Source organism: Schistocerca cancellata, chromosome 4, assembly GCF_023864275.1.
Source record: "Schistocerca cancellata isolate TAMUIC-IGC-003103 chromosome 4, iqSchCanc2.1, whole genome shotgun sequence".
Taxonomy (NCBI): Eukaryota; Metazoa; Arthropoda; class Insecta; order Orthoptera; family Acrididae; genus Schistocerca; species Schistocerca cancellata.
In genome coordinates, this window is record NC_064629.1 from 610,741,084 (window position 1) to 610,768,477 (window position 27,394).

The 27,394-nt window shown below is 42.2% G+C and overlaps 1 protein-coding gene across 1 annotated transcript in view; it reads right to left on the minus strand.

Annotated features, from left to right (window-relative positions):
• The window catches only part of LOC126184444 (probable C-mannosyltransferase DPY19L1), a 227,090-nt gene that overhangs the window by 9,033 nt on the left and 190,663 nt on the right, over positions 1-27,394 (minus strand). Inside the window, exon 11 of the mRNA XM_049926835.1 lies at positions 10,387-10,495. Coding sequence (XP_049782792.1) covers positions 10,387-10,495 — 109 coding nt within the window. The remainder of the gene's footprint in view (positions 1-10,386; positions 10,496-27,394) is intronic.

Sequence of the window (27,394 nt, forward strand, 5' to 3'; positions counted from 1 at the left end):
TGTATGTTAGAAGTATTGACCCTGGCTGTTGAGACATTTGTCCCACTGTGACACAAGGTGGTGAATGGTTGTCTCGTAAATTCCCGGGTATGCAATGTTAACCAGTTCCGCACATACAGTTGGACGTCGTCGTCCGAGGAGAATTGTTTGCCCCCTCAGAGCCTTTTTAAGGGAATCAAAAATGGCATAATCACTGGGAGAGAGGTGCAAAATGTATGGAGGGTGGCTGCGAACCTCCCATTTGAATTTCTGCAGGAGTGCCGCAACTGTGTTGGTCATATGAGGCTTTGAATTGTCGTGGAGCAGAATGACCCCATGGGTGATATTGCCTGGTCGTTTTGATCGCTTGGCGAAGCATGATCAAGGTTTGTGAGTAACACTGGGCATTCACTGTTGTCTCATGCTGCAGGAAGCGAATCAGAAGAGGGCCATCTTGGTCAAAGAAGAACATCAGCATAACCTTTCCTGCACTTGTGAGGATGGCCTTGGCTGTTTTTGGTGGTGGTGGTGACACTGGATGCTTCCACTGGAGACTTTGTCGTTTTGATTCTGGTTCAAAGTGATGAACCATGACTAATCTCCAGCGACCACCCGTGCCAGGAACACATTCGCATCCCAAGCATAACACTGGAGATGAGCAAGACAGTGGGCCATTCGACATGGTTCCTGGTGTGGTTGAAGACTGTGGGGCACCCATTGGGCACACAATTTCCACATGTGCAGTTATTCCATCATGATGGTGTGAACACTTTCGATGCTGAATCCGACCACGGTGGCTATGGCTTTCACTGTCACTCAGCAGTCCTGGGTAATGAGTGCATTCACCAGCTGGATGATGTCATCAGTAATGCAGTGTGGTGCTCCAGACTGTGCATCAACGGCTAACAACATCCTTCCTTCCCCGACGCGCTTGTGCCATCGTACACTTGTGACATTCGTCGATGAATGTCTGTCCCTCCTACTCCTTCCACTGTCAGAAAACGAATAACACCTCTTTGCATTTCTGTTGACGCCTCCATGTCACTGTTTGCAATGCAACTGGCAGTGTTGGACGATTGATGCATAGTCACCAATGATGCATAGTTGTGTGACATACACGCATGCACTTTAGCAATGGGCTGTGAACTTCCATGCTCTCGTTGGAACCACACCTCATTACACATGCCACAATATTACCCTCCTGTCACCTGTTTTGTGCATTCCAGACTCTGGCTCATTTCTTTTTGACTACCCCTTGTACTTCTTTTCAAAATTCAGTACCACAGTTCCATAGCTTTGATTTCTCTGATTCCAAAAGTGCCTGTTTACATTAAAATAACTTATTAGTTTGCTGATTATTCAAATCAGAAAATTTCACTTCCTCAAGATTTTACTAGAAAACTAAGGGAATCCTCTTTTTGTTAATATTGCTCTCCCACAAAACAGTACTGCTACTTTGGCAATTTCCTAATTATACAGCTATTAGTTTAACAAATATATGGCACTATTGTATCTTTATCTCTTTTAATCTTTCTGCTTTTTATGTTATTATTTAACATGTAATAAGCATTATTTTACCATTTTGTGATTCCTGTATTATGCATGCCTATAAATAGGAGCCGCACACAAAGTCTTAGTTTGTGTTCAGCAATCATTACATTAATATCATGTAGTCACCCAATACCCAACAGTCAATTTGTAACTATCAGTACACACCAAGCTATTAGAATGCACAGTTACTAAGTCAGTGCCTGGGAGAGAAAACATAAACATCATGTAATATTCAGTACAGTCGCATAAAGTAATTTGTTAGTCTACCACCAGAGAATTTGGTGATATGGTGCTAATTGGTGTAACTTAATATCTGGTTCGAATTTGGAGACCCTTGCGTATTACAAAGCTGATCATCACATAAGGAATGTTGTGTGCAAATAACATTATGACATCAAAAATCTATTGCTGGAGTGTGGTACACTTTATTTAACATGTTCAACAAATACATTAATAGCAGGACGACATTCCATAAGTGTTAGGTTGGTAAGCTTACACTGATCACTTAGTAACCTTTATTGTTTACATTTGGAAATTCCTCTTGCTATGTTTTGTTTAGACATTTTGCCAATACTGTATTCTGTTGGTCACACAGTGGCTGAGTTTGATGAAGAGTGCTGACACATTTTGCATAGGATCCCATCCCAAGATAGACAGACTTTACTCCATAAATCCAATGATGCCAGTGGTTACTTCAGCAGCTTGTTCTGTAGACACATTTCCTCTACTTTGGACTATTTATGGCTGAGACTTCATTTACTCACAATGGTATTACAAACAGCAGGAATAGCCATGTATGGGATCAACAGAACCCTAACATGTCATATAATATTATAACATTCTGAGCTCAAACCAAATGAGATATGACAAACTGCCTATTGGCTTCTGTCTCGGGTTCTTCGGCCGACGTTCATCTAATGATTTTTCTGACGTTTCGCCAGCACGAGTGGCTGGCATTGTCAAAGCTTCACCCTCCATTGCCGGTGGTGAACTGGAGCCGAGCTCGCGGCCGCAGACAATATGTACCTGGCGCGCCAACGTCCGAGGGCTTCTCCGTGGTCATTTCCGGTGCGGTTCTCCTCTTGCTACCTGCGAGGGTCGTTCGCTGCAGTACGGGAAGCCAGGACCGTTTACCTTAAGGCTTTCCTCTTTCTTGTTGAAACTGTTCGCATGTTTTTGTATTTCTACAGCTTCTCTGAACAAGCGCGTGTGATAGTGCTTCCGTGTCGGCGAATTTTATTACGTGGTCGGTCTCATTCAGCGCGTGCTCTGCCACGGCCGATTTCTCCACCTGCCCCAACCTGCAATGTCGCTTATGCTCTTTGATCCTGGTGTTAATTGATCGTCCAGTCATTCCGACATAAACTTTTCTGCATGTGCATGGTATACGGTATATTCCCGACATTGCAAGTGGGTCTCTTTTCTCCTTTGCCGATCTAAGACACTCTTTGATCTTCCTTGTCGGTTTGAAAATCGTCTTTATGCCATGGTTGCGAATTATACAGCTGATTCTGTTCGTCACTCTGGGAATGTATGGCAGAAAGGCCGTACCCGACATTTCTTTTTCTGGTTCCTTACTTCGCCGAGTGTTTGGCTCTGTTAAACTTCTAATGTAATTTGTGGAGTACCCATTGCTCCTCAGAACAGTTTCCAGGTGTTGCATTTCTCGTTTGAGATGTTGCGGCTCATGTATTTGTCCTGCTCTCGTTACGAGCGTACTAATCATACCTCTTTTCTGGCTCGGGTGGTGGTTTGACAGTTTGTGATGGTATCGGTCCGTGTGCGTCGGTTTTCGATACACGCTGTGTCCCAGGTTATCGCCTTCCCTTGTGACCAGCACATCTAAAAATGGCAGTTTCTTGTCCTTTTCTACTTCCATGGTAAATGTTATGGTGGCATGGAGGCTGTTCAAGTGTCTTAGGAAGTCACCGAGCTGTTCTTCACCATGGCTCCACACCATGAAAGTATCATCAACGTACCTGTACCACACCTTAGGTTTGCAAGTCGCCAAGTCCAGTGCCTGTGCTTCGAATTGTTTCATGAAGAAGTTGGCCACCACTGGACTGAGAGGACTACCCATGGCGATGCCTTCCAGCTGTTCGTAGAAATTGCCATTCCACGTGAAATAGCTCGTGGTGAGACATGCATGGAAGAGCTTTTTGATGTCTTGCGGGAACATGGAACCGATGTGCTCCAGAGCGTCACTGAGTGGCACTTTCGTAAATAGCGAAACAACATCAAAGCTGACCAGGATGTTGTTTGGTGCAAGTTTCAGCTTCTTCAGCTTCTCAATGAAATGTCCTGAGTCCTTAATGTATGTGTCGGTCTTCCCCACGTGTGGCTGGAGCAGAGAGGCCAAGTGTTTTGCCAGTTTATACGTTGGTGAGCCAGGAGTGCTAACGATCAGTCTCAGTGGAACGTTGTTCTTATGGATCTTGGGTAATCCATACAGCCGAGGTGGTAGGGCTTCCATGTTGCGCATGTTTCTCTGTATGTCCGCCGGCAGAGAAGACACCTTGATTAATCGATTCGTATTCCAAGTGATTCGCTGCGTCGGATCTGCACTTAGTTTTCGATACGTCGTCGGATCTAATAGGTCTCGGATCTTTTGCTCATAATCTTCGGTCTTCGTTACAACGGTCGCATTCCCCTTATCGGAAGGCAGTACCAATATACTCTTGTCGGCGTTGAGATTCTTAATGGCTTGTACCTCTTCTTTCTTCAGGTTGCAAGTTGGTGGTTTTGCTCGGCGCAGTATCCTGGCTGTTTCCGTGCGTATGTCCTTTGCCCTTTCACAAGGAAGGGTCCGAATGGCTGCTTTGGTGTTGGCAATGATGTTCTCCATAGGTATAGTTCTCTGGATGATAGCAAAATTCCCTCCTTTTTGAGAACAGACACTTCCTCTTTGGACAATTGTCGTTCAGTGAGGTTGACCACTGTGTGTGACATGTCGGGAATCGCCTTGTTGGTCTGCTTCTGGCATCTTTCAAACTTTTTCTTCTGCCGCTCGGTGCAGCGCTCGAGTTCGTTCTGCATGCTCCTGTGAGTGATGCTGTCGATCTTGTCCCAGTCGTCTCGATACATTCTGCTACTTAGTTGATAGAAAATGTCCAGAAGTTCCTCATCCGTTCTTGCCAAGTCTCTCCGTCTTATATGTATTCGCTCACGAAGAAAAGCTCGTTCCATTCTGTCGTAGATACGATGTGCTTGGGCGGTGGTGAATAGGCGCTTACATCTCAAGAACTTCGGTGTAGCACATTCATCTCGGCACCGTGACAGAAAGGCGAGAGAGGACATCAGTCGCGCTTTCTTCTTCCGTCGTTGGTCAAGGCGTCAGTACAATCTGCAAATCTCCTCCCCGTAGAGGCGTAATACAAAACTGTTAAGGCTTGCGTGGCCACTTGTTGACAAACTGCCTATTGGCTTCTGTCTCGGGTTCTTCGGCCGACGTTCATCTAATGATTTTTCTGACGTTTACCCAGCATGAGGGGCTGGGATTGTCAAACTATACCTATGGAGGACATCATTGCCAACACCGAAGCAGCCATTCAGACCCTTCCTTGTGTAAGGGCAGAGGAAATACGTACGGAAACAGCCAGGATACTGCGCCGAGCAAAACCACCAACTTGCAACCTGAAGAAAGAAGAGGTACAAGCCATTAAGAATCTCAACACTGACAAGAGTATATTGGTACTGCCTGCCGATAAGGGGAATGCGACCGTCGTAATGAAGACCAAAGATTATGAACAAAAGATCCGAGACCTATTAGATCTGACGACGTACTGAAAACTAAGCGCAGATCCGACACAGCGTATCACTCGGAATACGAATCGATTAATCAAGGCGTCTTCTCTGCCGGCAGACATACAGAGAAACCTGCGCAACACGGAAGCCCTACCACCTCAGCTGTATGGATTACCCAAGATCCATAAGAACAACGTTCCACTGAGACCGATCGTTAGCGCTCCTGGCTCACCAACGTATAAACTGGCAAAACACTTGGCCTCTCTGCTCCAGCCACACGTGGGGAAGACCGACACATACATTAAGGACTCAGGACATTTCACTGAGAAGCTGAAGAAGCTGAAACTTGCACCAAACAACATCCTGGTCAGCTTTGATGTTGTTTCGCTATTTACGAAAGTGCCACTCAGTGACGCTCTGGAGCACATCGGTTCCATGTTCCCGCAAGACATCAAAAAGCTCTTCCATGCATGTCTCACCACGAGCTATTTCACGTGGAATGGCAATTTCTACGAACAGCTGGAAGGCGTCGCCATGGGTAGTCCTCTCAGTCCAGTGGTGGCCAACTTCTTCATGGAACTATTCGAAGCACATGCACTGGACTCGGCGACTTGCAAACCTAAGGTGTGGTACAGGTACGTCGATGATACTTTCGTGGTGTGGAGCCATGGTGAAGAACAGCTCGGTGACTTCCTAAGACACTTGAACAGCCTCCATGCCAACATAACATTTACCATGGAAGTAGAAAAGGACAAGAAACTGCCATTTCTAGATGTGCTGGTCACAAGGGAAGGCGATAACCTGGGACACAGCGTGTATCGAAAACCGACACACACGGACCGATACCATCACAAACTGTCAAACCACCACCCGAGCCAGAAAAGAGGTATGATTAGTACGCTCGTAATGAGAGCAGGACGAATACATGAGCCGCAACATCTCAAACGAGAAATGCAACACCTGGAAACTGTTCTGAGGAGCAATGGGTACTCCACAAATTACATTAGAAGTTTAACAGAGCCAAACACTCGGCGAAGTAAGGAACCAGAAAAAGAAATGTCGGGTACGGCCTTTCTGCCATACATTCCCAGAGTGACGAACAGAATCAGCTGTATATTGCGCAACCATGGCATAAAGACGATTTTCAAACCGACAAGGAAGATCAAAGAGTGTCTTAGATCGGCAAAGGAGAAAAGAGACCCACTTGCAATGTCGGGAATATACCGTATACCATGCACATGCAGAAAAGTTTATGTCGGAATGACTGGACGATCAATTAACACCAGGATCAAAGAGCATAAGCGACATTGCAGGTTGGGGCAGGTGGAGAAATCGGCCGTGGCAGAGCACGCGCTGAATGAGACCGACCACGTAATAAAATTCGCCGACACGGAAGTTCTGGCTGTAGAGAAGCACTATCACACGCGCTTGTTCAGAGAAGCTGTAGAAATACAAAAACATGCGAACAGTTTCAACAAGAAAGCGGAAAGCCTTAAGGTAAACGGGTCCTGGCTTCCCGTACTGCAGCGAACGACCGTCGCAGGTAGCAAGAGGAGAACCGCACCGGAAATGACCGCAGAGAAGCCCTCGGATGTTGGTGCGCCAGGTAAATATAGTCTGCGGCCGTGAGCTCGGCTCCAGTTCACCACCGGCAATGGAGGGTGAAGCTTTGACAATGCCAGCCACTCGTGCTGGCGAAACGTCAGAAAAATCATTAGATGAACGTCGGCCAAAGAACCCGAGACAGAAGCCAATAGGCAGTTTGTCAACAAGTGGCCACGATAGCCTTAACAATTTCAAATGAGATATCATAAACAGAATGGCCTCCTCCAAGCTAATGAGCAGGAATTCCAAAAACATCTATCATGTCTAATGCAAGTTTCACTTTACTCAGATGTCATCCTGAAAGTGATGGACCAAGGCAGTAGAAAAGATGGAATATTTCTTTACTGTCAAAAAGTGTGACTATGAACCATATCAACACTTATTAACATCAGTAAAATCCTATGGGATGTCAAACAAAATTTGTGATTATACTGGTAATTTCTTGGTAAGGAGAATGCAGCATGCTATCTTGGATGGAGATACAGAAGTAACTTTGTTCATGTCTGATGGAAGTACGTTGGGACACTTGTTGTTCATGTTTTATACTGATGACCTAGCAAACAATATTAACAGCAACATTAGAGTTTTTGTAGATAATGAAGTTATCTAGAAAACAACTGCACAAATATTCAGTCAGATCTTCTAAAATTTCATAGTTGTGCTAAGATAAACAACTTGCTTTAAATGTTCAGAAATGTAAAATAGTGCACTTCACAAAATGTAGAAAAAACAAGGAAAGAAGATTGGGGTTTAAAGTCCCATCAACAGCAAGGTCATTACAGATGGAGCACAAGCTTGGATTATTTTTGTTAAGAATAGAGAAGGACATCAACTGCGCCCTTCCGAAGGAATCATTTTGGTATTTGCCTGAACTGATATAGGGAAATTACAGGAAACCTAAATCTGGACAGTTGGAGGCAGATTTGAACCACCATCCTCCCAAATGAGAGCCCAGTATGCTAACTACTGCACAACCTTGGTCTTTACAAAATGTAGAAACATAAGTATTCCATGACTAGGATATTAGCGAGTTACAACTGGAATCAGTCACCCCATACAAACATCTAGATGTAAAAAATTGGAAGTTATGATGGAATTATCACACAGACTCAACCAGAGGAAAAGCAATGCAAGTGGAAAACTTTTATTCACTGGTAGGATATTGGGAAAAAGTATACAAAGGAGATTGCTTACAAAATATTCATACATCTCATCCTAGAATATTGCTCAAGTATGTGGCAACCACACCAGTCAGGTCATACAAGGGGTAATGAACATGTATAAAGAAGGGCAGCGCTTAATCGTAATTGGTTTCATTGACTCATGGAAGAGCATCACAGAAATGCTGAAAAACCTGACTGGAAAGATGCTTGAAGATTGACACAAACTATTGTGCACAAAATCTACTTACAAAATTTCAATACCCACATTTAAGTGAGGAATCTAGGGCTATACAAAAGCCCTCTATGTACCATTCCCATGAGGACTCCAAAGACAAGATTAGACTAATTACAGCATGCACAAGGGAAATTAAATAATCATTCTTTATGAGCTCCAGACGCAAATGAAATGGAAAGAAACCTTAATGTGTGATACTATGGGAAGCATCCTCTGCCAAACACCTCACAGTGGTTTGCAGAGTATGGATGTATATGCAGATAATTCTATCACATCACCAATCACACTGTATTGTAAATGTCTACAACATTGTATACAACCATCTTATTGAACCTTGTTTTCCACATCATTGCTTGTATACGAATGTCAGTCAGTTATTGCAAAATGTTTTAGCTGAGTTGTCACAAGATATATCTTTAGTTGTATGTGAGAGGATTTGGTTCCAGCACAATAAAGAACTACCTCATGTCAGTGAGGAAGTTCACAGCCATCTTGGCACAACACTTTTTCATTTACTATATAGAATTCTAATATAATTTATTTGAGACCCCAGTGGATACAGGTAGGTACTTAGTTGACAGGAGTGTTGCTGCCTGTGATGTTATTCACAATATACCATTGCAATTTTGAAACAGGCCAGCAGAATATGATATGCTGATGTTGGGCATGCATTGAGATTGGTGGCCATCATTTTGAACAGATTTTCTTAGCAGTGCAGTCGCTGCTAAGAACAATACAACTAATTTACACTGGAAAGTTGAACCTGATTGTTGTACTACAGTGGTGTAATGTGTAGGTTACTGTAAAGAACATGTACAGTACATTAATATAAATAAAATGTAAACAATAGCAGGGGAACATATATAAATGTTATCAATCCTACTAGTTTTTGAAAAGTATGCATCAATAACACAATATAAAGAATCAGTAATGCTAGCTGATTCCGGCCATGGCAGAAATTTGTACCACCACCTGGTGTGATTCAATTTAGCTCTATGGTACTAGTTTAGAGCAGAACAAAGGGCCAGAGACTCTTGTCTGTATACCTTTGAAGTGTTAAAAACAATCTGAATCACATGAAGGTCTGTATATCCTACATGCTCATTACTGACCACACTATCAGGTTCACTACCCCAATATGAGACTACTTTATAAGTAAATGTGCAGTAATTTCACACCCTTTCTCCATAGAAAAACACTTTCACCTTCACAAACAAACCTAAGTTGCAAATTGCCAGAAAACTTAATACGGTTTGATTCTGTGCAGCCATATCTGCAAACTCTCCTCCAACCAATGCATTTATACACCTTCAATGGTGTGTCTCCTCAACAAAATATCATGAGCCTATGTGAATAGCAGATATCCTAAAGGAGACAATTTGGATTGATATTATAGAGCCTGTTATTGTTAGCAAGGATTGAGACAATTGTGTTGCATTCTGCTGCCTATTACAAAAAGGTTGTGAAGAACAGATAACAAACCTGTCTGGCTTTGGTTTCTCATGGATGTGATTGCTCTCTCCTGTGAGTACTTCTAGTTATATGAAATGAGACCATGGTCACAAAACTACACTCCAGGGCACTCAGTGGCATTTGTTACCTAATGGGTCAACAAGTCAGCTTCTACTTTGCTAGTGATGTATCTGCTGAACTGCAGTTTCAGTGTTGTGTGTTCACTTGGCATAATGTAGCTGCTGTGTGTTTATGTGTGTGTACTCTAGCTCATTAAAGGACTCATTTGAAAGCTAACAAAGTCTTCATGCTTCCTTGTGCCTCTACTCTTGTGCTTCTACTATTCAATGAGTTGTCTCCTCTGCCCCTAGTTCTGCTACAATTTTCCTTACCATGTTACGGACAAAAATTGGTTCTCCAAACTGTACCTTTTCAATGCACCTTGGCTTAAATTACAGTAACTCATTACACGTTACTTCTTCTTATTCTGTTTTGTTTCTTTTTCTGCCTCTCGGAGTATTACCTTCAATATAGCTCCCATTGTACTTTATGTTTGTACCTTAATTCTAATTTATTCTTTGTATATTGAATTCCTGCACACACTAAAGTTGGTTAAGAAAAAAACTAAAGTAGGAATAATGCAAGAATCACATTTACCTCTGATGCCTCTCTGGTGTTCCATGTTTGAGACTCCTTTAATGCTCATTAGCCCAACAGCTAGTGCAATAAGAGCACAATGAACTTCTATCCTCAAAGAAGAGAAATACTGAAAATGAAATACATCATTCACATCAAAAATTCATATACATTTACATTATTACATTAAAGAAGATGATTATTATAAGTCACAATTTTCTTCTCGTTATCCTCCAATTTCTGGTCATTTAAGCAGATTTTATAGTGAAGACCTCCACTAGAAAATTTGACATTCAGATCCAATTGATGAAAATATCACCAATGACACCCACAGCCAAATTCATTCTGTCCCAACCTTGTACTGGAAGAAGAAGGAAAAAACTGAACACTGGATTATCCAGTTGTTTCACTCACAAATTTGTGAGCACTTTGCATACAACTAATTTCTTTTACATGAACATAATCATGAATTCAGTATTTTAGCCCTCTCTCTGTCATCCTCTGTTTTGGTGCCAGTATGATCGGCAAGTGACTGTACAGAGGATTTTGACGCTTAATGACTCGTGACGCGTGCACATTTCGGCATCCCACTACTGAGACACAATCAATGCCTCCAGGGCCTGCCACCACTTATAAAAGACACGTGCCTGGGGCCGAGTGACGCTACAGGCCGCCTCATCCTACCAGCCAGCACTGTATGTCCTGAGAGTAAGAAATCCTGATGCCTCGCATCCGGTACTCTAAAGTTGAGAAGTATAAAATGGGCGCAGACTCAAAGACCTTGAAAGGCAGGAGAAAAGGGACATGTTTTCAGATGAAGGGATAGAGGAGACAACTGGATGCCTGCACAGGACATGGGAAGTCAATGTGAAATGGATGATATACAGTTTGCTAAGGGAAAGAACACTTGCTTGCTATGCATGCCTTCCTTTTATCACCCATGTTTGCCCTCCTGCTGACAGTATAGTGGACAGAATAGTATAACTGTTGTGACTCGCCGATCTTTCAAAGTGCCGCCGTGCAGTTAAGCGCGTCCTCTACATGCGGCGCTGTCTGCCAGTCATGCAGCAGCAGCGCCACCTCAGCGGCCAGCCAGACAGCGGCCGCTACACTCCGACTCAGTGATGATTTGACTGTTAAAGTGACACACGTCTTACTAGATCTGTGACTTTCATGTATTGCGTCATCCTTGAAATATATTTGTTCAACTTGAAGTTACAATTGGCGACGAGGTAGTGAATTTTTCTTTTTCATCGTTGACCCACGTGTTTCCATGGCTACTTTAGAGCAACTATTGCAAGGTCACATAGAACAGCAAACGCTTCTCACAAATGCGATTCGTGATTTCGTCACGACATCCAATGCAGGGCATCTCTCGTCGTTGTCTCTACCTCCTTTTCCTCCTTATGATGAGACAGCAGAAGACTGGTCTGATTACAAAAAATGTCTTCGACAGCACTTCTTGGCATTTTATGTCGCGGATGACCAAAGATGTAAGTCTCTGTTCCTTTCATGGATTTCAGCTCAAATGCATCGGTTGGTGTCGCAATTGGCTCCTTTAAACGATCCTGCATCTTTGTCCTTTGCTGAAATGTGCTCACTTCTGTCCGTTTATTTTCAAAAGCATACACATGTGGTAGGCTCTCGTGTTGCCTATTACCGTTGTCAAAAACAACCAAATCAACCTTATCGTGCTTGGGCTGCTGAACTTCACGGCCTCAGTAGAAAGTGTCAATTTGTTACTGACGTTCACAAAGAATCCTATGCCGATTCCATGGTACGAGATGCTATTATCTGGTCGGGGCCCGACAAAGAAGTTAGGCAATGTGCCCTTCAGTTGGCAAATCCGACTCTAGATGAAGTCCTATCCACCGCTCAGTCTTTTGAAATTTCTCGCGCCGCTGGAGCACAAATAGAGGCATGGGGTGATGTCGGGGAAATAGTCGGGGAAATACAACCTCTGTGCGCTGTTGACGAAGCGTGTGGCATGTCCTCACTGGCCGACGTGGCCGCAGTACGCTCCCAAGTGCAGCCTCGGCCTAACCGTAAACAAATCTCTATGAAACTGCAGCAAAACCCACGGCAACTTCCTTCATGTCCGCGGTGTTTTACACAACATTCACAAGAGGATTGTCCACAACGTTGGGCCGTGTGTCACAAATGCAAAAAAAAAGGGTCGTGTCATCCGTTTGCAAATCCGACCGCATACATGATGTTCATGAACATGGCGCTGATTCTGATTCTGTGTTGTCTGTCAATTGTACTTCTTCCCTTTCAGGGAAGTTATTCCTCACTGTCCAAATACTTGGTCGAGACGTTCGCATGCAGGTGGATACTGGTTCTGCTGCCACTATCATCAGTTCTCAGACGTATCTTCAGTTGGGTTCTCCAATCCTGTCACCTGTCACTAGGCAATTACGGACATACAATAATCAGAAGATTTCTCTCTTGGGACAATTTCATGCTGAGGTATCTTACAAATCTGTCGTTTGCATTGTTCCCATATTTGTGGTCGACCATGGTAACGCGGAGAATTTTTTTGGTTTTGATGCCTTTCACGTTTTTGTGTTCTCCATAGATGACTCTGTCAATATCATCTCTGATGCTATTCCTTATGCTCAATTTTATTCCTTGTCGACGGCATTTTCGTCCCTTTTTTCTCCTGGGTTAGGTTGTGCAAATGACTTTGAAGCTCATATCACTCTCAAACCCACTGCTCGGCCTAAGTTTTTTCGAGCTCGGCCCATTCCTGTGGCCCTTCGTGATCAGGTCAAACGGGAGCTGGATCGTCTCACTGCTTCAGGGGTCTTTCTTCCTGTCACTTCCAGTGAGTGGTCCTCTCCTGTCATTGTCGTTGCTAAGCCAAATGGTGATATTCGTCTCTGTGGCGATTTCAAGGCCACTGTAAATGCTCAATGCCTTATCGACACTTACCCTATGCCTTGACCTGAAGAATTGTTCACTAAACTTGCTGGAGGCCAGTATTTTTCTAAACCTGACCTGTCAGAAGCTTATCATCAACTTCCTCTCGACACTGCTTCCCAGCAGTTTCTGGTCCTTAACACACCTTTCGGCCTCTATCAATACCAACGATTGCCATTCGGGGTTGCCAGCACCCCTGCTCTCTATCAGCGATTCTTGGAACAATTATTGCTCACTGTCCCTGGGTGTATAAATTACATGAGCGACACTGTTGTCACTGGCTCCACCACTGAAGAACATCTTCAGAATCTCCGCATACTTTTTCATGTCTTACAGACTGCCGTCCTTAAGTATAATCTTCAGAAATCAAAATTTTTTCAGGCATCTATCATGTGCTTGGGGTTTCAACTCTCTTGGGATGGTACTCGTCCGCTTCAGCAAACTGTCACAGCGATCGATGCCCTTCCTCGCCCTACATCTGTTAAGGAACTGCAGGCCTTCTTGGGGAAAATAGCATACTATCACAGGTTTTTACCGTCTGCTGCTTCAGTGGCTCAGCCATTGAAAAACGTGCCTTTTCACTGGTCCGTGTCATGCTTTCCAGACATTGAAGACTATGCTAAAACAGGCCCCGTGCTGGCTACTTATCGACCTGGCCAACATCTTGTTCTTGCCACGGACGCCTCTCAATACGGGGTTGGTGCAGTCCTTGCGCACCGTTTTTCTGACGGTTCTGAAAAAGCCATTGCTTATGCCTCCAAAACGCTCACGGATGCCCAACAAAAGTATTCTCAAATTGAAAAAGAAGCTTTGGCCATTATTTATGCTCTTCATAAGTTTGGTGTTTTTCTCTATGGATCCAAATTTCATCTTGTTACGGATCACAAACCACTTGTTTCCTTGTTCCATCCATCAACGTCACTTCCCAACAAGGCTGCACACTGCCTCCAGCGTTGGGCTCTTTACTTGTCTCGTTTCAATTATCAGACTCATTTCCGGCCAACGGCTCAACATGCGAATGCTGATGCACTGCCTCGCCTTCCCATGGGTCCTGATCTGGCATTCGATAGGGACGAACTTTTGTGTTTCCACCTGGATGTTGCCAAGCAGCGGGTTGTGGACGGGTTCCCCATCACCGGGGACCGGCTGGCGGCTGATACGGGTTCTGACCCTACCCTCTCCCAGGTTTTACGCTGCATTCAGAAGGGTTGGCCAGATCGTCCGCCCGCTAAGACTTCTGTTCCGTTGTGGAACTACTACGCTTTGCGTTACCGCATCATGGCTAGGGATGGTGTTTCCTCCTTTCCACCGAAAATGCTTCGCCGCGTGTTGTAGCACCTGCATCTTTGCATGCTTCAGTCTTGCGCCTCCTTCACCAAGGGCACTGGGGTGTGTCTCGCACAAAATCTCTGGCGCACCGTCATGTGTACTGGCCCTGCATCGACTCTGAAATCACACACATGGTCACTGCCTGCGGCCCTTGTGCGTCACAGGCCGCCGCCCCAAAGTCATCTTTGTCACCGTGGCCTTCGCCTGAGAAGCCATGGGAGTGTATTCATGCTGACTTCGCAGGATCTTTTTTAGATACTTATTGGCTTCTTGTTATTGACGCCTACTCAAACTTTCCTTTCATTGTCCATTGGACGTCGGCTACCACCGCGGCAACCACCAATGCTCTAGCTCGCATTTTCTCTTTGGCAGGCCTTCCATCTGCTCTTGTTACTGATAATGGTCTGCAATTTGCCTCTTCCGATTTTTTGGATTTTTGTGCCCATCACGGCATCATGCATGTCACGGCCCCTCCGTTCCATCCACAGTCAAACAGTGAGGCTGAACGACTGGTCCGCACATTTAAGGCTCAGCTGAGGAAACTCCTGACTTCTTCTGCTGCTGCTGATGCGCTTCTCCAATTTCTGGCTTCTTACCATTTCACCCCCATGGGTGACCACAGCCCGGCTGAGTTCTTACATGGCCGACAGCCCCGCACGCTACTTCATCTTCTGCGGCCTTCCACCTCACGGCCGCGGGTGCCTTCGCTTGGCCGGCTCACCGCCGGCGACCTTGTATGGGTAAGGGGATATGGCAGGCGGCCAAAATGGAGTCCTGGCCACATCTTACGACACTGTGGCTGACGCCTGTATGAAATCCAGATGGACACGGGAATTGCAGTGCGTCATTCGGACCAGCTTCGGCCTTGTGTGCCAGCAACAACTGTTCTGGATGCCTCTACACCACCTTCGGCTCTACCTGATGCTCGGGATCCTGGAATCTCTCATTACTCACAATACAGTCCTCTCACCATCATAGCGGTGCCAGCACAAGAACTGACGCCAACAGGAGACGTGCCCATGCAGGAACCAGATGACCACCATCTGTTGGAGCAACTCTACTCGCCTCCTTCTCCTACGGACACGGACACATCGCCCATGTGTCCTGTTATAACAACTGGACTTGCCGCAACAGGCCGATTGGTGCACGGGGCCCCAGCAGATTCGACCCCCACGTCTCCTGTCATCTCAACCCGTTATCATTAGGGACACTTCCGTCCGTACGGGAAGCCTCCTCCTTGAGACTTTACGGCCAGTCAAACAACACCTATGAACGTTAGCAACCTACAGGCCACCTCCATCAAGACCTGTGCAAGAACTTCAAAGGGGGGAAAAGTGTTGTGACTCGCTGATCTTTCAAAGTGCCGCCGTGCAGTTACGCGCATCCTCTACATGCGGCGCTGTCTGCCAGCCATGCAGCAGCAGCGTCACCTAAGTGGCCAGCCGGCCAGCGGTCACTAGAGTCACGTCTTACTCTGTTTACTAGATCTGTGACTTTCATGTATTGCATTGTCCTTGAAATATATTTGTTCAACTTGAAGTTATAACAATAACCAGTGAATTCTCAAGATGGACTACAATGAAATGTTTGCAGCTGCAAGGGGAAGTGACGGATGAGTCGAGAGGCGACAGGACATCCATTCTTAATTGGCAACATCCTGTGTGCCCAGTGAAGAAATTTCAGCCACAACATAGCACAAGGACATCCAGCCATGGGAATCACAGGCTGTACACAATGTTTAACAAGAATGGTGAACAATAATTTGATTGACAAGAAGAGGAACATAAGCTAGCCAGTGAGATGTATGGCCATGCCCAGTGTGATAGCACTGGAAAATGCAAATAGATTGCACTGGAGAGGACTTGTTAGAAAGACAGGAAAGAGGACACCTGTCATCCCGATGGAAAAGGGGATGCTTCCTGCTGAGAGTCGAGAGATGACACTTGGCTGAAGAGTGTCTTCTGTCGCATCGACAATGTGGTACATCAGTGCCAGACACACCTTGCCCATTGACTCCACGCCACTACACAGACATGTCACCAGCCATCTGCAGTGCATCTTCTGTCACACTAAAAACAACCCGACTATCGCCTGACAAAAATGCATGATAGTACTCTCATCAAAGACTGCCTGCCAGTTCTGTTTGTCTCATAGCAACCATCATTTAAACACTCTGGTAATGACCCCAAGAATCTTGTAATTGATAATGAGTAAATTACTCTCTCCTTTTTCATGAGTAAAAGTAATTTGTAAATTGTATTTGAATAACCACGATCCAAAGGCACTTTTATTTCTAAAAATAAATATTTATGACTAATCTCCTTACATTCTTGCAGCTGGAGCTCCTTATCCTTTTACACAATTTTCAAAGGATATCTGCAAGTGCAATTTAAGATACTGCGACCCCTTTTACTTAATATGTGAATGCTGCACTCAGCAGCAGTTTAACATATTTTAATTGCCTAAAACTTTGACCACTACAGACATTACTTCTTACATGCTGTCATTACATTTCACTTTTGAATTACTTCAATGCTTCTAGTATTGCTCATCTTATTCTCATTTTGGCTTCATTCTGCTTTGTTTCCCAACAATGCTTTGATTTCACTTAAATCATTCATTTTAATAACTGTAGTCACTGATGCTGTAATAGCCTTATGGTCACCGATCTGCGTCCCTGCATTAATTGAATCAAAAAGTTTGACTCTCTTAGTTACTAGGAGATCTAAGCTGTCACCTTCATTAGTTGGTTCTCTAATTAGTTACGATAATTTTCACAAAATAAACTGTGAACAGTTTTGCATAAATCCCTTTTTCTGGCACCCGTTTTAATCAAGCGACTTTCACACTCTATAGCCCATAAGCTGAACTCTTCCCCATCACAACATATTCAGAAAATTTAGCCACAATATTCTACAGGTTTTCTCTGCAGACTTCCACCACTATAAATCCTGAGGCATAAAGTCTACAAAATCATATGATTACCATATTTGACCACCTTTGAGGTTTACCTTCACCATGATTATTTCACATTCAGGAGCTCACTAGATACTATAGAGTTCTTTACAGCAATAACAGTATACCACAGATGTTGGTGTCCAGCCCATTCTTGCAATATAGATTCCAATCTGAATTTCAGATTTTACTATATTCAGTTCTGGTTTATGCCTGCTTCCTGCACCTAGTACTATATGAACATTAACTGCTGATAAGGGACAGTTAACTAACACCACATTAACATTTTCTCTTTTTGGTCTCCAAGAAGAATGAAACTCAAGCTTATCTGGAGTCCTATCAATAGTTGTTCTTGTCACACATCATTTGTAATACAAAAACAGAAAAGGAGTAAATCATAGTGGTATCAAAATTTACCTCAACCACACAATAAAAGGTGGCTTGTACAGTGTAGAAGTAGATTGTGAAAATGGTTAAAAGTGCTTAAATGTACTGCTGTCTCTTTTCCCTGGGGGCAAAATATCATAATCTGCAATAAGATATTCTATATCAAATGAAATAATTTTGCTATGGCTTAAGCAGAATCTGTTTTTAGAAGGATGAAAGTGTTGGAAGCTCTAGAAATGATTATTACCTCTAATTGTGATTTAATTCAAATCAAAAGATGTACAATTCTCTTAATTTGTAGACCAGGAATAAATTACAGAAAGACAGGCAGCTGACTTAATGAAAAACATAAAATACATACTGATGATGGAAAAGGATAGTTTCACTGCCTTTCACAATAGCAATATTGGAAAAGCCACTCTTCTTAATTGCTGTTAAACAGAGGGGAACACATCCATGGAAAATATATGTTTTCCGATTTTGACAGGATGTACTAAGTTACTACAAATGTTAATCACCTGTTCTGCTTAACAAAGAGAGATGAGGTGGTACACAAAGTATCATGCTACAGTGTCGTGGCATATTTTTAAGGGCAATATAACAACAATGTCTTCAGCACCCCTCTAAACTATTGTGGGATGAATGTGATTAAAATTCATAAAAAAAACACACACACACACACACACACACACACACACACACACACACACACACCATTAAATCAGTCATGTTTTAAAACTCTTCCTTGAAGAAGAAAGCTAAAACATTATATAAAGGAAAAGAAAAACATGATGATAAAGTCCAAACACAGTTGTGGACATCAAATCAAACAAAACATGTTGGAAAAGCACCACTGTGGAGCCACAGTCACAAAAACAATGACAGATCAGTGATGAGTGCTTGGAAGTTTGTCCAGAAGCAAAAGTGTTTAGATGTGTCCTAGCAGTTCGATTATGTCTGCCTGAGTTGCTGATCATGTGTTGCAGAAATTGTGATTTGAGAAAAAAGTGTATTTATTTTAATTTTTGTTTTCTTTCTGTCTTAGTTCACACTTTCTCGTCTATCATGTGAGGGTGAGCTGAAAAATAATGCCTCCAAATTTTTAATTCTGTTGTCAATATTGGTTGAGGTATTACTTGTCACACATATTACTTCATTGACTTTCCTGCTTTGCTGAAGCAAGATGCAACCCTCTGCCAATAGGGGGCACTGAATTGTACCATGTAACATGGCAGCATGTAACATAACTATGTCGGTGCATGAGAAACAGCATGCTGTAATCAAGTTTCTAACCATAGAAAATGTGCCTACAACTGAAGTCCGTAGAAGACTGAAAGCTGTGTATGGTGGTGATTTTATTGATAGCAGTAATATGTGATATTGGGTTGTTTGTGCTCATAATGAAGGAAATAATAGTTCTAACCTCAATGTGTGTGACAAAGCTCTGAGCAGACAACTGCGCGTGACAGCCGATGAGACTCATCGGAAACGAGCTGATGAATTCATCAGACAAAACTGTTGGAAAACAGGCCATCATTGCAGAACTGCAGTACAGAAAACTGTGTGCATATCAGGTGACTATAATGCTCACCCCTGACATGAAACAGAGGAGACTACATACCTATGAACAATTTCTTTTGTGTTTTGAGCATGAGGATGATGGGTTTCTTAATAAAATTGTGACAGGTGATGAAAGCTAGGTTCACCATTTCGATCGCAAAAACAAGACAGAATCAATGCAGTTCCACCACAAAAGATCACCAACATCAAGCAAGTTCAACACCATGCCATCAGCAGGGAAAGTCATATTCATACTGTCTTGAATGTTCAAGGTGTGGCACATTTTGAATTCATGCCTAAAGGCACCACCATAAACTCTGGAGGTACTGCGAGACCCTCAGGAAACTGAAAGCACAAATTCAAAGAGTTCGTCCACCCTGTTGATCAACATGATGATGTCACACCTCAAAGTCAAACAATTTACAGTGATGGTATCAACAAACTGGTCTCTCACTGGAAGAAATGTTTTCGTTGCCAACGTGATTAGGTTGAGAAATAAATTTGTAGAGATTAAGAATAAACATGTACGATGTTAATAAAGCTTGTTTTATTTAAAAAGCTTTAAGGATTGTTCCAATAAAAGTTCATTCATGTTCTCTACACATTAGCAAAAATTAAAACTTCTCCCACACAGCTTAATATCTCAATGCATTAATAAAATGATGGTATTTTTAGTGTAAGTGATTTAGTCAAGATTCACGCAGTAAACATCGCAGAAAATTTGTGTCTACTATGACTAGCCTGGGACAGGAATTTAATGTTTGCCTTCTTTGACTGCTCAGAGGAAATCATTAGGTACTACAGGTAGTAGCTGAGGCAAGTTAATCTAAATGCACATACTTCAATGACCTTGTGGCTGATAAGCTGTTGTTTTATAGCCACAGCTCCACAATGGCACATTTCTGACCTATGACTGCCTGAAAACTTTTGTTCCATTCAGTGTACCCTACCTGCTCTGATCTTATTACCAAGCTAAGACCGCAGTTTTTTGTGGCAAAATTCTTGAATAAATTGATTTCTTTGTTACCTGTCAGCATCATGTCCATTTCCAATGCCACTAAGGGTGTAGCCACTGTCTCAGTTAAATTTATTGTAACATATTATTCAGAGCTCAATGGCTTCTTTGATGGCAGAATCCCATGTGATTTTAGTTTTATCAAACATAATAGTATGTTTAACAACAATGGAAATTCCTGGATGGATCAATGCACAAAATAAAGGAAAGGTAACCATTCACCTACAGTGTATCAATGCATGGAGCACAGAAACATGTAAAAAAAAACAGCATTACACAAGCTTTTGAGCACTAGCTCTTTTTCTAGCATAAGAACACACATTCCCACACACAACAACACAGACACCCAAGTGCACACTCTTATGGCCATGGCAAGACTAATTATTGATACCGCAGTATTGAAAGTAGTTGACTGAGGTGATGGAGGTGTGAAGGGGGTAGGGAGGGATGCAAGGAGAGGGTTGGGAAGGATGCAAGGAGGGGGTAGCAGGAAACAGGCAGGTCTTTGTATGGACGAGTCTATGGCTGCACAACAAGACAAAAATAGGGCAGTACTCTTTTCATCTCATGCGGCCGTGTGTGTGTGTGTGTGTGTGTGTGTGTGTGTGTGTGTGTGTGTGTGTGTGTGTCAATGCACGCGCATGTGTTTTCCATTTCAGAAGAAGGACTTTTTGTCTGATAGCTTAAATGTTTAGCAATCTTTTCATTGTGCCTGTCTGCAACTCTAATGTCCCCTCTATGTGGTGTGTAGCAATCTATCCTTTTAATTATTTTCATGAATTTTAATCAGATTTGTCCCATAATGGTTTAATGAGGTACTGGAGACATTGGTTTCATGTTCCCTCTAAAAATAGACCAACACTACATTGTGACATGATACATAAGTGTCTCAAACTCATCTGTCTCAGGAAAGGAGATACTTTATCAAGTTGTACTTTACTATGATTGATACCTTCCCTTGACAATTATAAAAACCTATGGTGGCATCCACGCTGGGTTGAAAAAAGGACTGGCTCAGCTCACACCTCCACTTTTCTACCTGTCTTGGGTTCACTGACTCTAGATGTGGCAAGAATTAAGCAGCATTCAAATGCGAAAAATGTGTTGGTTCCATGAGTAGCTGGGAATGGCTTATAACATACCAAGTAGTTATAATTAAGGTGCAGCTACTCCATGGAGTGAAACTTGGCAGATATGCTAATGCATTATTGTGGAACTGATTGATGCTGGTAAAAGAATTAGTTCCAGTGCAGGCGCAAATCTGGAGCTCTACAGCATTTTGTCAATGTGTCCGGTACTCATATTGAACAAATTGTGTAATCAGCAGTTAATAATAAAATCAACATTATGCCATTTGTCCTTTTCTGCCCACATCACATTCCTAATCTATTACATATGGAAACATGTCTATATGTCTTTCTCGCATTCACAGCTCCAGATTTTCACCCAGTGTCCAAAATTGGAATTAATATTTTTCCATTGTAACTCACTTCTGCACTAACACATTAGAATATCTACCAAGTTTCATGGCCATTTGATAATTACAACCCACGCTGGAGCTCTATGAGTACCTGCACTTTAATTATAACCACCCAGACATGACCAGATTCAGTCAAGTATGTTTCAAGAGATTTAATTCAATCAAAATCCAGTATACATTCCAGACTTCCTACATTTATGAATGATATGTCTCGACACTATCTTCTCATCACTCTGCCTACCTTGAAGTTCAGATAATTCCTCAGTAGGCAATGAAATCAAGATCTTTACAATTTGCAACAAAGAATGTTCCAATGTTGTCCCCACACTGGAGACTGGTTCATGCTTGGAGTTTATGGCATTAGGCACTTCTAATGCCAAACAAATTTCATAAAATTTCCTTAAGATGTCCACAAGTCAGCAACAACCAGAACACACCTGTAGTTTGAAGAATGCAGTGGATGCAACAAATATTAACCCCATCCCCACACATAGACACACATCTTGACTTGAAGGAAACACAAGTCTCACATGCAACTTATAGTAACCAGAATCAGACATGGCCAGGAGACACTGGCCGGCTGGCCTGAGGGCATCGAAATGGTGAATTGCTGAAAACCACATAATAAGGATGAACAACGAAGACAACATGACAGAATGACAAGTCAGGAGAGTGAACTAAATCAACAGCCTAGACGTAGCAAAATCAAGAACCAAGCAATGCTAAGTACAATGAACAATACGAGAGCATAATCTGAACACAACTGACATCTGGGCTGCTAGCTTTATATTTGGGTTGTTTGGGGGAAGAGACCAAACAAAGAGGTCATCAGTCTCATCGGATTAGGGAAGAACGGGAAAGGAAGTCGGCCGTGCCCTTTCAAAGGAACCATCCTGGCATTTGCCTGGAGCGATTTATGGAAATCATGGAAAACCTAAATCAGGATGGCCGGATGCGGGATTGAATCATCGTCCTCTCGAATGCGAGTCCAGTGTGCTAACCACTGCGCCACCTTGCTCGGTGCTAGCTTTACAGCGCAGCTGTGAGCACCGATAGGCTGGCATGGGGGATGTGGCCTGTGCCTAGCATTGAGGTGGTGACAGCAGTGCTCACAAATATTAGGAGTGCTTCTTAGCAGCTATTATCATGGTCCACACATTCTGGCAGTCTTCCGAACTCACTGGGCTGGGACACCAGACAACTTCTGATTTCAAGTAGCAGGCGGAAATGACATATGTAATATCTGTGACAAAACTCCTTACTTCCACAACATGTATGATGAATTACACACAAGTACTTCATTATTTTGATCCCTAAATCCCACAAGATTGATTTAGCTGGGAATGAGTGATGGCTGTATAGATTTACAACAAGCAGAACTGAGTTGCAAACTAGGTCAAGCCATAGGTATAACGATGGTACTGGAGCCTGCAGAGTTCTCCCCTTACAATTTCATAAAAGAGGCAGCAAAAACATCATCATACACATAAACAGTTAACATTCACACATAAATGTTTCTTGGGGAAAGGTATAAACACTACAGTTTCTACTCAATTTGTCCCTGTTTTCAGAGTGAGATGCATGCTGATGAAAATTTATAAGCAGACAAGATTTAAAGTAAATGCCCACTAGAGACTGTTCTTTTGGGTATTTAAAGGCAATAATGCACTGTCAATTCAGTATAATATATAACATTTTTCACTGAAGGATCACATTTTTATTTGTTAAGTTAATTGATAACTTAACATTTCCACGTATTAAGTAATAATCAATGCCCATACAGTTATTATCATGTAGTAGGATAACTACCTACATCAGCATAATCTTTCTTCAGCCTTCACAGCGAATGATGTCCTTTCTCCATAAGTAGGAATACCTTACCCTGTATAGAATTTTGTTTAAATGTGTGAGAAGGCATTCTTTCTAATGAAATAACAGTTATAGCTGTCATTTACTTTATCAGAATATTGCACCATGTCACAAGTCAGACTAACAACAAGAAACACCACAAACCACCAAGAACATGGCCTCAAGTAAGTTTTATCTTACAGGTGCCCTGACCATACCAATGGCAAGAAACAAACATAACAAAAATCCTGAAGACACAAAAGTTTCATCTAGGAAACAGAAGTGTATGACAACTTTTTGTGGTTCAGAATTTTCCCACTTCCTCTAATTTCTCATTTCAGTAACAAGATCATCAATCACTCTCCTAGTAACTCTTGGGACCCTACATCTATGGGATGCCTGTCTTCGCTGAAGAAAGTCAGTGTGTGGCTTAAGCAAAAAAAAGTCATCTAAGTTCCCAGACCTGAGGGAAAATAAGATGTGGCAATATATACTTGCCTTGATGCAACAAGTGCCATTTTCCATGTCCTCAATTAATTTTATGCTCTTATTTAAATCTTTACAACCTTTTCGCATATTGGAGCACATCTTTCCAAATGTGCTTCTTTTGTTTCTGAAACAAGATGTGTATTATAAACAACTTAAGGGGAGTTAGAATGGAAATTTTTTTCACATTTTGGGATTTTTATCTCATTATAAAATTTGCAATTTTCCGAATAAAATGATATATATATATCACTTATAAACTCACATGGGAAGTATTTTATTTTATTTTTTTTTTAAATAATCTACACCGGTTGAAAATGTTAAAATTTTCACGTGAATTACTTCAAGATCTAATAATATTGGTAATTTTTTATATAGATTGCTGAGTTATAAAGCTCATGTCCAGAAGAGGATGGGCACCAGGTTGAGGAAGTTGAAACAAAGTTTGAGAGACAAGAAACATTCTGATGGTAAAACCATAAGAGGCAGGCTGACAGACAAAATGTACGACAGTATTATGGGATGGCCATTAGAAATAATACAAAGGATTTGCTGAAAATGAAGCAGACAGTATAGGCTACCTTCTTCCACAGACTGTCACTGAAAAACCAGTACACCACCTTTGCCCTCCTGGACCTGATTCATGGTGCAATTACCACAATGTTCCGTACTCAAACAGTTCACACAGCCACAAACATTCCATCCCAGCAGCAGTCATAGATATCATAAAAGCTATTTACAGAGACCTGACAAATCCTGAATTACTGAAGAAGTGTCTGCATGGTCCGACTCAAAATCCTAACGAGTCATTCAATAATCTTATATGGACTCTCTTACCAAAAAATGTTTTTGTTGGAATGAAGACACTAAAGTGGGGGTTCAGTGATGCTGTCATTGCTTTTAAAAATGGCAACATTGGTAGGGTGAAAGTGCTACAGCATATGGGAATTAATCCTGGAGCAAACTACATCAGGGAACTTGAACGGGTGGACAAGGTTCACATTGATAAAGCAGAGTGTAAAGCACAGTTGGCCACTAAGGAGTCCAGAAATAAGAAAAGAAGAAAAAACTTGGAAAAAGATCAAGAGGATGATATACAGTATGGTGCAGGGTGCTTCTGAGTGATGAAAAAGAAAACACTAAGCATATATTAATTGAGTTACAGTCTTTTGAAACTTTAGAAGCCGTTCCTGAAAATTTATATTTTCTGTTGAATTTTTCCCTAAATCTCAGAAACCACTTCGAGCAGAGTATTCAAATTTTCAGGGAATAATAACATACATATTCTGAGTATACTGAACTAAAAGAAGAACATAATGTTATGTATAATTAAAATTATTTAGGATAACATACAAAAAAGTACACAAAATTTTAACCATGTAATTAAAAAACTGTATTTCCGAAAGCTATTTCTGAAATGCAATTATTGTACTTCAGTAGACTCAGAAAATACAGTTTAATGTCCTGTAAAAGTTTCATGTCAATGGCTACAGTGGTTCCTGAAATACAGGGAAACCAAGTCACTAAATTTAACATTGTTGGGATAGGGCATTCCAATTCTCCTTAAGTTGCCCTGTAATTTTCATTATCTTTAATTTTTAGTAACTCAAGGAAGAGTATATTTCAATACACTCAATAATTTGGGCACTTTCTTCCCCCATAAACTTATAACGCTTAAAGGTTCATTGGATTATTGAAAGCAGTTCTTCTGGAGTGTAACTTGCCCATCTAAAATGCATACAACATTCCCAATTATATCAGTCACATGATTAAAACTTTCATGGTAGGGTAGTTGTGAGCAGAAAATTGCAACATGTCATGCACTCAAGTAATGACACAAATAGCACTGACAACCACCACCATCACCACCCCCACCATCCAGCAATCAGATGTCATGAAGGCCAACAGCTGACTTAACAAGGTTCCTTAACCTTCTTCGATCTAGCATCTCATCCTTCCAGTCTCCTAAAGCACACAGCTAGGTTAGATAATTTTACAGCTCATCAGTTGATACAATCTTATCCTACAGAAGGGATGCATTGTCTGTGGTTTTTCCATCCATCACAACTCTGGGCAGTGATCTTTCAAATATCCTCGTCACAGAATCCCTCTGGATCAACTTGCTTCTCATAATATTTGTAATCAGATGTGCACTGTGTCAATCACTCTACATTTACTGAGCAAGATGGCACAGTGGTTAGCATTGTACTGGACTCATGTTCGGGAGGACGATGGTTCAAACCCACATCCAGCCATCCTGATTCAGGTTTTCCGTGAGTTCCCTAAATCACTTCAGGCAAATGTTGGGATGGTTCCTTTGAAAGGGCATGGCTGACTTCCTTCTCCATCCTTCCCTAATCTGATGAAACCGATGACCTTGGTGTTTGGTCCCCCCACCCCCACAATCAACCAACCACTCTATGTTTAATAGGTCTCCAAATCCTTTAAACATTATTTTATAGAAAATGTAAAATTTCTTTCTATCCATATCACCTACTATCAATATTTTGAAGGCATAAAGTACACTGAGCAAATGACAGTGTTGTAGAATGTGATCTTTGTTCTGCATGGCAGGTATTCAGATCTGGCATATGTTGCCAGTTGACTGTTTGTTACAAAAGCCTGCCTTCTTCACAAAATTTTCTGTCTAGACTACACTTTTATTTCTTCTAACCACACATTTCAGCAGTCTGCAATCATCAGATATGAGCCTCATTTCAAGTTTGCTACCTCTGCAGCCATGACTGTCCAATTATGTCAAAGGATTCATTTACACATTGTAAAAAGCATCCTCAACATGCAAGGGGCATTTAATAAGCAATGCAACACGTTTTTCTGAAAGCAGGTTGGTTTCATTCAGGATTCATATACACATTATTCTCTGCTCTTTTGGATTCAAAACTCTATTTTTCAACATAATCTCTGTTCACTGCAACAGTCTTGTGTCAACTTACCAGGAGGGCTTGTACACCTGCATGGTACTGCTCTACTGCTCAATGTCAAAGCAAACATCTGACTGCATAAATAACTTCCCCATCACCCACGTA